Raw genomic sequence first — 14,523 nt, forward strand, 5'->3', positions numbered from 1 at the left:
GGCGTCATGGATAGGCGTCATGGTAAACATTTAGCTATACACTGAAAACAAATTAAATAATAGTCCAAATCAGAATTATATTGAAGTTGATTATTCACAGTCTAGATGCTGTTTTTTTCTGTTTAAAAAAAAAAACTTTTTAATGTAGACGTCTGATTGTTGATCTATATACACTTCAAAATCCTATAAGTGTTGTAGTCTGTTGCTAAGTGAGTGTGATATTTTCACAAAAAACTCCGTACTCGTAAATACTTTTAGAAATAGCATTTTAAACAATTAGTACCCCCCATGGAAGACTACACTAAGCGGCTAAAGTAGCCTATAGGCGAGGTCTTTCAATCAATGCAGATCAGGTTGGCATTGACCGTTCGTACCAGGCCTTGGTGAAAGATGGAAATTGTGTTAGGTTGATTGTGTTACTTGGGATCGGCCAATTTAAGGTTCAAATTCAATGTCCATGAAGCAGGATTTGTTTTGCACATGGGCCTACTTTTTTTTAAATAACAATTATTAATGATCGGTCATAAAACCTTGTAGCCAAGTGACGCTACAATTCTGCTTATATATATGAAAATATATTCTAATTTACTCCTCCTTTTGGTTAGAAACAAGCTGTTCCTTTTAGGTTGGCCTGGACTGGGCATCTTCCGTTTAATTCACACTAACAACGAGGATTCCCGACATTTATGGACGCAATAAAACCATAAATTCCTTAAATAAAGCGCCAACCGCCCACCTATACTGAGATTCTTGTGGAGTCTTTAGATTTCCCTAGCATTGCGGTGTTGAATTGACAAAGTGAATATGTTTTCATTTAGGCCTAAATCTCGTTATTGTTTCCCCCCGAACGAGAAAAAAAAGTAGCAACATTAACAAGCTGTAATAAACTTCATTATACAATCAGGCTTTTTAAAATATTTATTTAATTTAATTATTTATTTATTTATTTGGGGGGGGGATCATATACAGTAGGGGAAGAAAAAAAGATAACGAAACAATTATTTAAATTTGATCTTATTCTTAAATGTATATTTGATGTCCTTAACATATAGAATAATGTATAAAATGAATACATAGGCCAGCTTGGCACGCAGGTCTACCGGTAGGCATACAGTATAGGTGATATGTGTATTTTTTCCAAAAGACTAAGTGTTTTTCTTGGGCCAAGCATGATTGTTTTCAGAATATTTCAAGTTCGTTCATTAATTGTTTATTGTTTCCAGTGCGCTTGCAGGGCCTTTTGAGTTTACTGAACTGAATTTGAACCCGTTATTAGCTTAGTCTTGATTTATTTTGAGACATATAACTTAACCTTGTATCACAAATACTGGCAAAATGTCCTATCCTAGCTTGTCAGGTGGAGTCGACCTGCGTGGCTGTTTTGTCGGCAAATTAGTTGGCAAAATATTTCGTTGGCATGATTTGTTGTCCAAATATGTTTGTTTGTTGAGGGAATTAATGAACATAAAAGTCTTTTTTGGAATAGTCTATATTTTGTTTTTCTCATGGTCAGTTAAAAAACATCTGCTTGAATGTTGGTTCAAGCTCATAGGCTAATGAGGTTTTGCTTCAGTGTCCAAAACAATGGATGCAGGCCAAGATGTTGTTTTAAAAAAAGTATGCTGCAATTCTTTCCATTCTTTTGCAGATTTGGCCTTTACTCTTGCAGGCGCGAACACACACACACACACACACACACACACACACACACACACACACACACACACACACACACACACACACACACACACACACACACACACACACACACACACACACACACACACACACACACACACACACACACACACACACACACACACACACACACACGTTTTGATGTGGCGCTGGCAAATCGATGATTACACCTGTTCTAATTTTAAAATAAATACATGTCAATTAAATACATTAATATAGGCCTATCAAAAAATACAATTAAAAAAGGATTCAAATTTGAAATGTGAAATGCAAGAACCTATTTTATTGACCATTAGAGAAAACATAAAACTATTTTGTGATATATCTTTTAATTTAATTTCCCAAAACAAATGCCCTCTGCAAAGAGCAAGATGTATAAAACAGTCCCTCTACGCATGTTTAATTGTGATATTCATGTTAATAATTCATGTGATTCACATCAAATTTGCATTCATTAAGTCAATTTAAACCTGAAGCAAAATGCCACAATCACAGGCAGCTTAACAAGTTCAGAAGAATTTAAAGAGAATGTACACAATTTGGACACATGCCATAACATCATCAGCCCTTCCTGCCTTTCTTCCAACATTTGGCACACAGTGAAGGTTCTCAAAGCTTTGCACTTAACAAGATATTATCCTGTCTGGATGGAAAGCGTCAAAATGTCATAATAATTTTGTTCGTACACAGTAAAATCTGGAGTGTTGATTAAAGTCATAGTGTAAAAATGGACACTTACGGCTCCACATATTTTGTCAGGGACAACAGTGGTGTAAAAAAAAATAGTCTTACAAGCACCAAGCAACACTTATTAGGCACAATTGTTTCTATATTTTCATAATATGATAAGGCCTTGCTATGTCCACTTCCTTGCCTTTATATAGTTCCGTCTGTTTAAGAACGAGGTTCACTCTTATCAGAGTTTCATTCTTTTTAAGAGTAACAGATTGACTGGACTGTATCATAAAACTTGTGGTGCAGTTTATGACAGTGTCATTATTTATAGGAGCTTGCTTAGACTCCACAAGTGACATCATGAGTGTTCATTAAACCACTGTCAACCTTGGTGTCTCCATTTTGGCCATGTCCTAGAGGAAAATGGTCAAACATTGTCCAAAAATTGCGAAAATAACCCCATGGTGAGCTTGTTGATGGGATATTTTCGCTATTCATCGTGCAACAAAGTGTATCGGGCTTTTAACACTCATGGCTTTACTGTGAGGCAGCTGTACAGCCCCAGTGTTTCAGAGGTGGTGGCGGTGGTGTCACTGTTCCCCGTACAGGACCCTGCTTCGGGCCGGGGGGGCAGCTTTGCGGGAGAGTTTGCTGTGGCCGGCGTGAGAGAAGCCAGGCCTCCTGACCAGGGGGGCCGGAGTGGAGATGACAAACAGGCTCTGCAGGGCCTTGGGGTCGTGGGACGTGCCAGCAGCGGCTGCGGCATGCGGCCGGCCCCCCTGCGGGAGCGCGTTGACCCGCGCCCGCGTCTCCGTGTAGGAGCTGCTAAGACAGCCCTGCCGCACGGCCACATAGCTGCTCGCTGAAACACACACACAACGTAAAAGTCCTCAGGGTTCGTTTAACTCCCGAGTGTCAAAAATGGAAATGTAATCATTGGGAATAATCCATGAAGGACTGCATGTGTAACGTTGGTCTCTGGTGGGAACACACCAGTGCTTTCAAATATCAAATATATATTCAATCAATCTCATATATAAGTGAACTGACACAATAATTGGTCCATGGCTGCGTCTTAGTTTTCATTCTGTGATTTAAGATGTGTGGAACTGTCAAACCATTTTTTAAATTTGCCTTTTATATTTTTCGTTGAATTAATGCCTGCATTCAAGGTGGAGGTTATTTGACGAAGAGGATGGCGGGGGGGGAATTAAGTGCTATTTCTTTACACAATTTCTACATTAAAGTCTTTGCTACAAATCTGCTAATCCCCTGTCATCGAGGACAATACTGTACATTAACATTGGCATCCACCAGAAACAATGCTGTAGCTGCAGAAAGTTCAGCTTCTTTTTGTAGCAGTCAAATGCATTTGTACAATACAGTTTTTAAAAAATGGCAGTTATTCTGCCAAAATGACTGATAGGGCACAGTAAAATCCTGAGTGTTAATTTAACTCAGAGTGACTCTGGGGAAACAAACCTCACCTCATGGTTGGTAATTAACAACAGCAATATCCTGAGTGTTCATTTAATTCCGACAGTTTAGCAATGTAGCCTACCCACATGGGTATGAAAAATAACAATTGTTGTCCCATATTAATTGAGTTCACCTACAGAATATACTTCAGTTACTCCACAGTTAAATGAATACTCTGTATTTTACTGTGTGGTGGCCAGTCTCCTAACCAGGCTTCATCCATGCTCAAAGGAACCTCCCACCCTCCCGTATGACAGGCTTGTGCAGTACACAGTCAAATTCTCAGTGTTAATTTATCTTTTTTTAACTATGAGAGACTATAAATGTAACCAAATGGACCCATAAGGCTCTGTAACTCTGAGAGAGTACAAATCATTCCTGCCGGGTAGAAACCTTGTATCTCCATATTTTAACTTTTTATGTTTAGTTTCTTTGTAAATTAATGCCCTACTAATCATACTACGGTGTCACAGAAAAGTAGCAAAAATAGACAATCTACAAGCTTGCTGTATAGATCTGCTATTTTTGCTGAAAGTGGTTAAGTCTGTGTGGGTTTTAACTTTTTTATGAATATTGAACCAATGAAAAGTATTAACAAGAGCTTTGCGAAGTAGCCGTTTTGGACATATAGGAGATTTCCACGCAAACAGCGACGGCTTGTTTTCTCGAAATCATAAACGGAGGATTTTACTGTGCAGTGAGGAGGTGTTGCTAACCTGGCCAGGGGGGCACTCGCTGAGCGCTGCTGATCCTCCTGAGGTGCGGTGGTCTGCCGCGGCCGGGGGGCTCTGCCAGACGCTGGTCAGGGAGGTACTGCAGGCTGGCACATTCTGTCAGGTTTCTCTGGTTCACACTGGAGGAAGGTCTTATAACACTTATGTGGGAGTGGATGTACTGCAGGCATGGCTTGGCCCCCGGGGGAACCTATAGAGTTCACAGATTGAGACACTCAAATGACATAATACTGTAGGTACCAAGCTGGCATTTAAGTCAAAGGAGGTGTTCATATGAAAATTGATATAGCCCCTAATTGTGACAAGTCTAGTAATAACCTAATGCAGAATAGCAGCATGACAAAAACTAAACAAAAAAGCTCATAAGAGACAAATAAACCAGGAAGAATTCAGTTCAGTGCAGATAAATAAAGAGCTTTCTACAGGGCAACAAAATCTGAATTAATATTTTCTTCTTCTTCTAAGCAATCCATACTTTTTGGTTAAATGCATCTGAAAGGGCTAAAATAGCTTTTTATACGGCAACAAAATCTCAATCTTTTTTTTTCTTTTTTTTTTACAGCAATACATATTCCTTTTTTTAAATGCATCTGACTGGTCTAAAGAAGGCTATTTTTTCTTCATGGCCTGTGGTGAGATACCTGCTGCTGGATAATGCAGTGCTGTTGTTTGGGCCTCCGGGAAAAGTCTATCAGTGATTCTAACTGAAATGACAGCACAGTAAAACACACAGATGGCATTCCATCAGTATAGCTGTCTCTCTGAGTGTGGTGTCAATGATGGCTCATTCCAAAGAGATGGCAACCTCATGAAAAATGATTAACGCTGGCAAGACAAAGGTATGATTGGACATCATTGAAGTTCTCAGCTTTTTGGAGTCTAGTCTTTGACAAAAAGAAAAGAAAAGAATGTACTCATCTACATTAATAATAATAAAAACACTGGATAGTGAATTGTTTCGTTCTAATAAAATGGAATGAAACATTTCAAACAAACAACTGACAACTGTAAAGCGGCCCCCATGTAGCACAACTGAAATGTTCTATTAGCATGTCTCTGTGTGTCCTACCTTGGCCCGCTGGGGTCTGTGATGGCTCTGCTGGTAGTGCTGGTGGGACGAGGTGGCCTCGGCGTCGCCCGTGCCTCCCTCTCTTCCACCTCCACCCTGAAGCAGATGGTAGACCTGCTCCACCACCCCCAGCTCTCTGAGCAGCCTCTCCCTCTGCAGCAGCCCGCTCACCCTCTCCCTCTCCTCCTCCTCCTCCTCCTCCTCCTCAGCCCTCTCCTTCTCTGCCTGCTCTTGCCGCTCCTCCAGGTTCCGTTCCTCCTCCGAGTCATCTACGGCTGTGGGAGTCACTGTCACACTGGACACCGTGGGGAGCTGAATGCGAGGAGAGAGAGGAAGAGAGAGAGAGAGAGGGGGAGAAATATTGACATGCAGACAAACAAAAGAGGTACCAGGGGAGAGACTTCACTTAAGTCCTTTAATAGATTTACTTATCGCTGTCAGGTGGAAACCTTGTATGTCCAAAACTGTTCCTTTTTTATTAGAATTTGTTTTAATGTAATAATGAAAATAGCATCTCTACAACCTTGTAGATCTGCTATTTTCACTACTTTTGTTTGACACTCTTGTATGATGAGGTAGGGCATTCATTTCCAAAAAAAAAAGCATGAAAAGTGAAAGATGGAGATGCAAGGTTTCTGCCCCGACAGCAACGTACTGCTGTTGACATATCACAGTAAATAAAATTAACCTTAATTTAACACTGGATTTACTGGATTACTGTATAGGTAGCTCCGGAATTCATGTTAACTCCAATGGTTAACCCCATTTATTAAAATGCTGTCATTGAAAACCAGCCCAAATTATGAATTAATAGTTGTGAATTTCAATTTGAGAGATACAAGGTGACCGTCTTGAGAAGTATTTTATAAAAAAGTTTAAAAAAAAAAGTTTTTTAATGATATTATAGGCTTTCAAACATTTTCAATTATAGAGTAGAAACTAGCAGAAATTTTCATTGTATTTCTTATTTTTCTTGTTTTAATATTACAAAATGAATGCTTTATTTAATCATATTAATAGTGGTATTAACTACAGAAAATGAAAATTATAAAGTGCATTTAAGGAGCTTCGGAAATGAATCCCTTGCAAAAACGGATTAACCAAGATGAGTTCGAATGGAACATCAGCTGAATCATGGGAACATTATTCTGGTCACGGTCTATGGATTGTAATGGGAAAGATGTTTGGTTCCCTCTTGTGGTCTTACCCTGACACTGCAATACAAAATCATTGACGGCAGCTCGACTTATTTGCTTAAAATTATCAGCAGACATAGAAATCTGTGGAAAGAAATAGCCTACACTTACTAACAAATATAACCATTTTACTCTTGTTTTATTTCAGTAATACCCTCCTTGGTTATCGTATAAAAGGATTGTCTTTGTGTTTGCCTTTGGTAACAATGTTTAGCTTCTTATAGTTTTATAGTTTTTTTTTACTCCTGTCACTCCTGGTTTTAGTAAGTAAATTAAATTAGTAATTTAAAATACATAAATGTGCGTAGACTGTCAGTTTACTGTAATGCTGTGACTGTTCTGTATTTTTCTAAGAGGACCACAATTGAAATAAGCCTTAGGGCTTTATTGTGTTTTTATCCTCGGTGATATTTTGTCTGCTGTGTGTTGTAGAAGTGCTGATGTGCTCTTTCTTTTTATCACCAAATTAATTAATTAATTCAAAGTGATAAACAGTATCAATTATTTAACACATACACACACACACACACACACACACACACACACACACACACACACACACACACACACACACACACACACACACACACACCTCATAATGATGTTCCTTTAATTAAACACAAAATTAAATAAAATGTTGAAATAAAAGAAATAAAATAGTAATTTTCACTTACTTTGATAGCCAAATCATAGATTTTTAAGTGTCATTAAGTGGTTATGTTACAAACCCAATGTGCTTAGAACTTAACAGATCTAGCTCCAAAAATGTCAAATTGGCAAGTTTGTTAATGTGACAGTATTACTTAACCCCACTAGCTATATGTTCAGTAACTTTAACTTACAGGCCAAACTGACAAAGGCATCATTTTCATTATTAGCTCAAGTTACTATATTGCATATGACGTCACCTAGCAATGCTACTACTTAAAGCAGCTACATATATCAATGCAAAGGCTGGGTAAGCCTCAGGCTAAAAAATATAATTTTTGAGTCAAAATATGGAAGCTCCATGCTTTAGACTCCCTGTTAATTTAACTTTGAGAGTGTAAAAATGGATTCTATAACGTGCGTTCTGCATACCTCCTAGTTTTGTCAGACAAGGAGCTGGTGTTTTGCAGGGCCAACAACACCAACGTGACAGTCAGACTCACCGTGAAAGGCTGGCTTTCAGAGTGGGAGTTGTCAGGCTGCCCTGCTGGTGATTTGTGTGGTTTAACCCTCTCTCCTGCAGATTCTCCCTGCAGGTCTCTCCTCCGACTCCCTGTCTGGTCCTTCTCCTTCTCCTGCTTTAGACGCAACTCCTGCAGCTGCTGTCTGCACACAGACACCAGTTAAGCCATTAAGACCTGAGGCCGATTCTACAAATGTCTTCTAAATCCTAACAGTTTTCTGAAAAAAGGTTATGTTGCTATATCAGTGGTTCTCAAACTTTTTCATGTCAAGGACGCCCAAAATGATATGTATTTGGCCGCCGACCCCCATCTCAAAATATTTTGTTCCAGGGACCCCCAGAAGAAAAGATTTTAGTTCAAAATGTTCGCTGTATATATATGTATATATATGTATATATGTGTATATATGTATATGTATATATTCAAAGATTTGCACAAATGTTCATGATAAAAAAATAAATAGCAGATCTACAAGCTCATAGCGCGGAAGTAACTCGCTATGAGCTTGTATATCTGCTATTTTTTAATAGCCAAAGCATAAAATATGGTTAAAAGTGGTTATAATCTAAAATGACACAGATCTCTGTCTGTCTGTCTCTGGTGTGAAGTTAGGATTTATATACATACATACTTCAGTAATTTGTTGCTGTTGGGGGGGAATGTTAACGTCTAATACTGTTCCTTTTCAGGAAATGGAGAAAAGAAAGCTGTGTTTCAATGGATCTAATGTAGTTATCATATAGTGGCATTTAGTTAATACTTTTCATTGGTTCAATATTTATAAAACCCACAGACACACTTAACCACATTTGCTTTCATTTTCAATTCAGCAAAATAGCCGATCTACAAGCTCAGATCTACAAGCTCAAATCTGCAATTTTTGCTACTTTTGTGAGACACTCCTGCAACAATTCACAAAGTATGGCATTAATTCTTAAAATGTTTAAATATTGAGATACAAGGTTTCTGTCCATGTGTTGTTATGTATTTGGCTATTGTGCAGTGCTTTACATATCAATTAGGTTAACATAGTTGTAATTGATGCAGAGTTTTCCTTTCGACATCGGTATGTGATGATGGCTAATTCATATTTCATCACATGAATTTGCAGGGACATTTGCTGCTTGTACCTGGCACACTCCTCCCTGGCCTTGGAGGCTGCGGTCTCCTGGAAGAGGGAGCTGCTGTGTTTGAAGTACTTCTCGTACTTCTCACCTCCCTCTCTGGGATAAATCCTCTTGAATCCTCCCAGATGTTTGGCCTCGTACCTCTCCATCTGTTCCACGCTGGCTGCCTGTGACTGGCGCAGCTCCAAGCATCTGGGAGGTAATAAAAAAAAAATCAAATCAAATCAATGATGAATGGCATGTCAGGATTACACCACTAGGGGGTGTAGCGATTCATTGTATGCATCATACATGTCATCCTTGCTTTACAAACTTTGGTGACATTGACATTAATTCCATATCCCCTTACTCTGAACTTAAAGGGCAAGACCACTTTGGTAGAGGTTTGGGTTGTGTAGTTTACCTAGTGTACCTTGCCATGATTTAACTCCAAAGGTAATTGCTCCATTGATTAGAAATTGATCATTCAAAATATGCTCCTCATTGACTTACATTGTATGGTAAAACAGCTCTCAAAGTAATTATTTTAGCACATAAACGAACGCAAACAAAGTTGATTCAGACAATATAGAACATCACCAAATCCAGTACTGTTTTTTTTTTAAAATAAAAATGTCAACTTCCTGTTGATTTTACCATTGTCGAAAACCTGGACTGGATCCGCGGATCCGGATCCAGATCTTCAAATAGTAAAATCAACAGGAAGTTGACATTTTTATTAAAAAAGCAAACAGTACTGGGTTTGGTGATGCTCTATATTGTCTGAATCAGCTATGTTTGGGTTCATTTATGTGCTAAAAGAGTGACTTTGAGAGCTGTTTTACCGTACAATGTAAGTCAATGAGGAGCATATTTTGAATGATCAATTTCTAATCAATGGAGCAATTATTTTTGATTTCTTGCCCACCTTTGGAGTTACATCATGGCAAGGTAACTACACAACCCAAACCTCTACCAAAGTGGTCTTACCCTTTAACAATAATTAAACTAAGCTTAATAATAACCGTAACCTTATGATACTGCAGCCATGTTTGTATAGTATTCTTGCTTCCAGCATGGCTGTACCTACTTTAAAAAGAAAATGTCTAATTTCTGTAAAGTGGTAGATAAGGTAAAACCAAAGGGCTAGCATCCGGCTTGTCAATTGAGGCTATATACGAAGTGACAGTTCATATGAATGGCCTGTAGTCTCGCTGTTTCGTCCCTGCTGGTGTCAGAAGCTATTAGGCTCTATTCAAGCGGATGGGTTTTTGCCGAACTTTACACTGGATTTTATTACCTTAATAAACACTGTCATAAATACTATATGCTTCCAGTCGCTAGTTTAAAGTCTTCTTTCAATCACTAAGATATGCGTTTTGGTAAATAATGGTCCCATTTATTAAAACAATTATGATAAAGTAGGGTATGCTGTAGGAGGGGCGTGGCTACCTTGTGATGATTTTGATTGAGAAGCTACACAACTAATAGCATTAATTTCCGGGTCTATTTTTCGGATCGGATATAGAAAGATGGCAGATTTGAAATCGCTGAAAAATAGGCTTCATTTGCGCTTTGTAGAAACCAGGGGCGTGACATGATATTTTTTTATGGTCTATGGGTAAAACATTGGAAAAACATGAAATTACTGTTCAACTGTGACTTGCTTGCAAGATATCTTGCTTATTGTAGGCACTCTGGATAAAAGTGTCTGCTACACCCCAAATTATTATATTTATGTTCATCTCTTATATCAACACATACCAACTTTAGTATTGCACATAGCAACCATTGTTTCTCCAAACATGGAGGATAATTGGGCATTCTAAACATTCTGTGAAAGGCCCCTATTTGGCTCCATTTCCCCTGCCACCCCCAATCAACTACTAGCGTGATCACTTGAAACCCTAGCATCCCTATTCTGGGCATGTCCTAATAGGTGAACATTCGGCAAAAGTAAGCTTGAATTTGGCCAAAATAGCTGCTCTATAAGCTCTCAACACAACGTGTTGTTAAGTGGTGGATGTCCACGATGCGACACTTTTTCAGTAGGAAATATCTATTTTTTTGTTAAGCAACATGTTTTACAAGGACTCTTACAGATCTCAACAGGACTTCCTGGTTAAATAAAGGAAAAATAAAAATGAGTCGCTGAGGCATTAGTCAGTACTATAGGTAAGCTTTACCTGGCCTCTCTGGAGCGGTTCTGCTGCAACCTCTCCTTCACCCGGCGTCTCTCCTCCTCTGTGATCTTGCGGCGGTCGCAGGCGCCCAGGTTGATGAGCACCAGCGTGTCGTACAGCAGGCCATCCTTCACCTCCCGGTCCAGCTTAGAGTCAGTGGTGAAACTTGGGGAGTGGTTCACCTAAACGCATATTCACCCATAGATATTAATACATAATAATATAATAATAAACAGTATATATACAGCACACACGCACGCATGCAAGAGATTATTAGAGCTCTAACACAGTGCAACCCCCAGAGGTCCACTGCATGCACACGCACGCACTATAATGACTTGATATATCCATAAGAGGGTCATTGTGTACTCACTCAGCCAGTCTTTGCACGTACCACACAGGCACAAAGCCACTAGTGACATCATGGGTTCACGTCTAGCTTATCTAGTTCTCATCTCTACTATCCATTAACCACTTTCAAGGTGGTGTGCATATTTTGGCAATATGTTCAAACATTTTCTAAACTTTTCAAGAATATTTCACAAGGCATTTCAAGAATTTTAGTCATGCGAAGAAGTACAGGGCTTCAAATGGTTACAACTGGGCCATTGAAAGGAATGGAAAGTCCTTTCACCTCCAGCACCCAGGGTCTGAGTCTGTGGTCCAATAGCACGTCAAAGCCCAGGATCTCAAAGCAGGCGCTGCCAGCAGCGTGGTTGGGGAAGCAGGTCTGATAGTTGTGTTTGAGGATGGGGTGAGCAGAGATCAGGGTCTTGATGATAACATCCTCGATGTCGTTCCACATTCTCTCTGTATTGTAGTGCATGGACTCCAGTTGCTTGTTAAGTGAGGACAGCTTGCTGGGAAGAAATAGAAGAAAAAAACGAGAAAGGCTGAGTTGCCTGTCAGGAAATGGGCCTGTACTTTAAAATAGTGGTGTCAAGGACCCCCAAATGTATATGTATTTTGTGCCAAGGACCCCCAGAAGAGAAGATTTGTATAAGATTGTTTTTAGCTTGTAGATTGGCCATTTTTTATAGCCAAAATATAAAATAGGGTTAAAGTGGTTAAACTGGTTGTGAGATGCTATATTAATTGATTTTTCTGGGAGTGGACCCCCTGGTACCCCTTCAAGGACCCCTGGGGTTTCCACTGTGTTAGAGCTCTAATAATCTCAGAAACTGAACCAGGAGGAGCGCTCCTTGGTCGGTCCTACCGCTTGCTGCCGCTGTCGTCATCGCGGACAAAGTTTTCGCTGTGCTTGTTGATGGCATAGTTGGTCAGATGCATGCACACGTCTTCCTAAAGTGGATACAAGTTGAGAGGGAATGAACCATAAATATGAAGTGTGTACTGTACATCACGCAGCTCAATATAATTGTAGCAATCACAGTTTGCATCACTAAGAGTCTTTAATTTTAGTCATTTTAATATTGGTCAGTCAACAAGCATTTGTGTATTTTGCAGTACTCTTTCTTACCACATTACCACTTGCAGGTTCACTGTAGTGAGTGGTGCAGAAGCGAGCAAGTCCCTCCTTGTACATGAATATACTGAAGGGGTCACATGATGTCACCAGCACATAAATGCGCAGGTCAAACTTGTATCCATCAATCACTAATGGCTGCGGGGTATAGAACGAAGAGTATGGTTAAACCTCAACTTGTGCGTGCGTGCGTGTGTGCGTGTGTGTGTGTGTGCGCGGCTGCGCGCGTGTGTGTGTGTGTGTGTGTGTGTGCGTGCGTGTGCGTGTGCATTAAGACCCTCACCCGGGGAATGTAAACCTGGCAGATCATGTGTTCTCCAGGACGAATGTCTTTGGTGGATTTGGTGATGAAGATGCCTCTGCCTTGGCAGCCTGAGTCTGGCTTACAGATGTATGTCTTGTATTTTTTGGCCCTGATGTAAGCCTGAAAGTCACTGTAACTGCAAAGAAAGAAACACTGTGATGCTGAGGTTCTACTGACCATATTGACACGCCAGCCATTTTGCTCTTACATCATTCCTACCACAAGTATGTCATAAGGGCAAAATGTCCGCTGTGGTCACTGGATATCTGAACAAGGCATAGAAATAAATGTAAAAGTGAAAACCCACTCTGCGGGGAGGCACCATGTCCTGGGGAAGATGTTGTAGTCTTTGGGAAAGAGCTTCAGCATGCGGTTCATGTTTCGAGCCAGCAGATCCTTGCGGCAGATCTCACTCATACCCGGAAAGTGATTGATTTTCTACAACAGTAGAAAAGCAAAAGACAGACATTCATGTTCGTGGTGGATGTAGAATGTTGTCCCACTGACCATAGGAGGGTCTTAGGCACAGGTAATAGACATTTTACATAAGATGTAGTACCTGACTGCAGCAATATGAAATGGAGCCAAATAGGGGCCTTTCACAGAATGTTTAGAATGCAGGTTGTTGCTTCGGTGTGACAGACATGCACCTGTGTCACTTTGGTTCCTACTGTACAAGGTGGCCTAATGAAATATATCTGTATTGTGTACAAGTAAAGGAGCGAACCTGATAGCGCTTCATGTCTTTCACGCGGTCCAGTGACACCGAGCAGTCTGTCCAGAACAGAGTCCAGTCCTCGCCCTCCACCGACTCCCTGAGGCCATATCTGCGGGCAGCACGTCGCACTGGGAAAAACAAACATGTGGAATAGCGTTTTTACTGCGCTGTGTGTAAAGTGTTTAATACTGTAGAAACAAAAAGGTGTGTGTAATGTCCAAGAGAGAAAAAAAATACTGTAAATACCAAATCACATTGTATTCAATATTATTCGGTCAAAAAAGCGGAGACATTACCCTTTCACTGAAACTTAAACTTACCACTCTCATATTTACAGTAGTCGAGGTTGATCCACAGTCATCTGGAAGAGAAGAAACAGAGAGAGGGACAGACATGTGCTACGCAGCCCTCCCTGATCCTGTTCTCCTTTCCCATCATATGAAGAGGAAGAGTGAGGCAGGTAGACAACAACAAAAACCTCCAGTGCAAGCATCAGCATCACAAATGTGACTATTACAATCACAGTAAAATCCTCAATGTTGAAATATAATAAAAATGGGAGCATTCACCCTGGGAAAGTACCTCTTCCTCCTCTTCTTCTTCCTCTTGCTTGTGGTCGGTGGAGTGTGGGCGGAGGTTTCCGGTTGGCTATCGCTCCCCTCTCCCTCTCCCTCCTGTTCACACTTGTACGCATCATCTTCGG

General features: G+C 40.1%; 1 protein-coding gene across 1 annotated transcript; it reads right to left on the reverse strand.

Annotated features, from left to right (window-relative positions):
* Nucleotides 1-2,101: 2,101 nt before the first annotated feature.
* ttll6 (tubulin tyrosine ligase-like family, member 6) lies at nucleotides 2,102-14,239 on the reverse strand. The gene is made up of 14 exons (XM_084079300.1): nucleotides 14,141-14,239; nucleotides 13,830-13,948; nucleotides 13,410-13,540; nucleotides 13,082-13,238; nucleotides 12,793-12,936; nucleotides 12,529-12,614; nucleotides 11,947-12,172; nucleotides 11,316-11,494; nucleotides 9,154-9,342; nucleotides 8,003-8,165; nucleotides 5,656-5,967; nucleotides 5,228-5,290; nucleotides 4,569-4,776; nucleotides 2,102-3,235 (listed from the first exon to the last, which is right to left on the reverse strand). Exons 2-14 carry the CDS (start codon nucleotides 13,842-13,844, stop codon nucleotides 2,964-2,966), a joined length of 2,145 nt encoding a protein of 714 aa, XP_083935426.1. The 5' UTR covers nucleotides 13,845-13,948; nucleotides 14,141-14,239; the 3' UTR covers nucleotides 2,102-2,963.
* Nucleotides 14,240-14,523: the final 284 nt, after the last annotated feature.

This window comes from Gymnoscopelus microlampas (assembly GCF_963454915.1).
Source record: "Gymnoscopelus microlampas genome assembly, chromosome: 14".
NCBI lineage: Eukaryota > Metazoa > Chordata > Actinopteri > Myctophiformes > Myctophidae > Gymnoscopelus > Gymnoscopelus microlampas.

What these genes read in the sequence shown, in the direction of transcription:
- ttll6 (XM_084079300.1), bottom strand. An exon ending in GCCAGGGAGGAGTGTGCCAG is followed by an intron (nt 8,166 to 9,153) that starts GTACAAGCAGCA and finishes GTCTGTGTGCAG; the next exon opens with ACAGCAGCTGCAGGAGTTGC. An exon ending in ACAGACCCCAGCGGGCCAAG is followed by an intron (nt 5,291 to 5,655) that starts GTAGGACACACA and finishes CTGTCATTTCAG; the next exon opens with TTAGAATCACTGATAGACTT.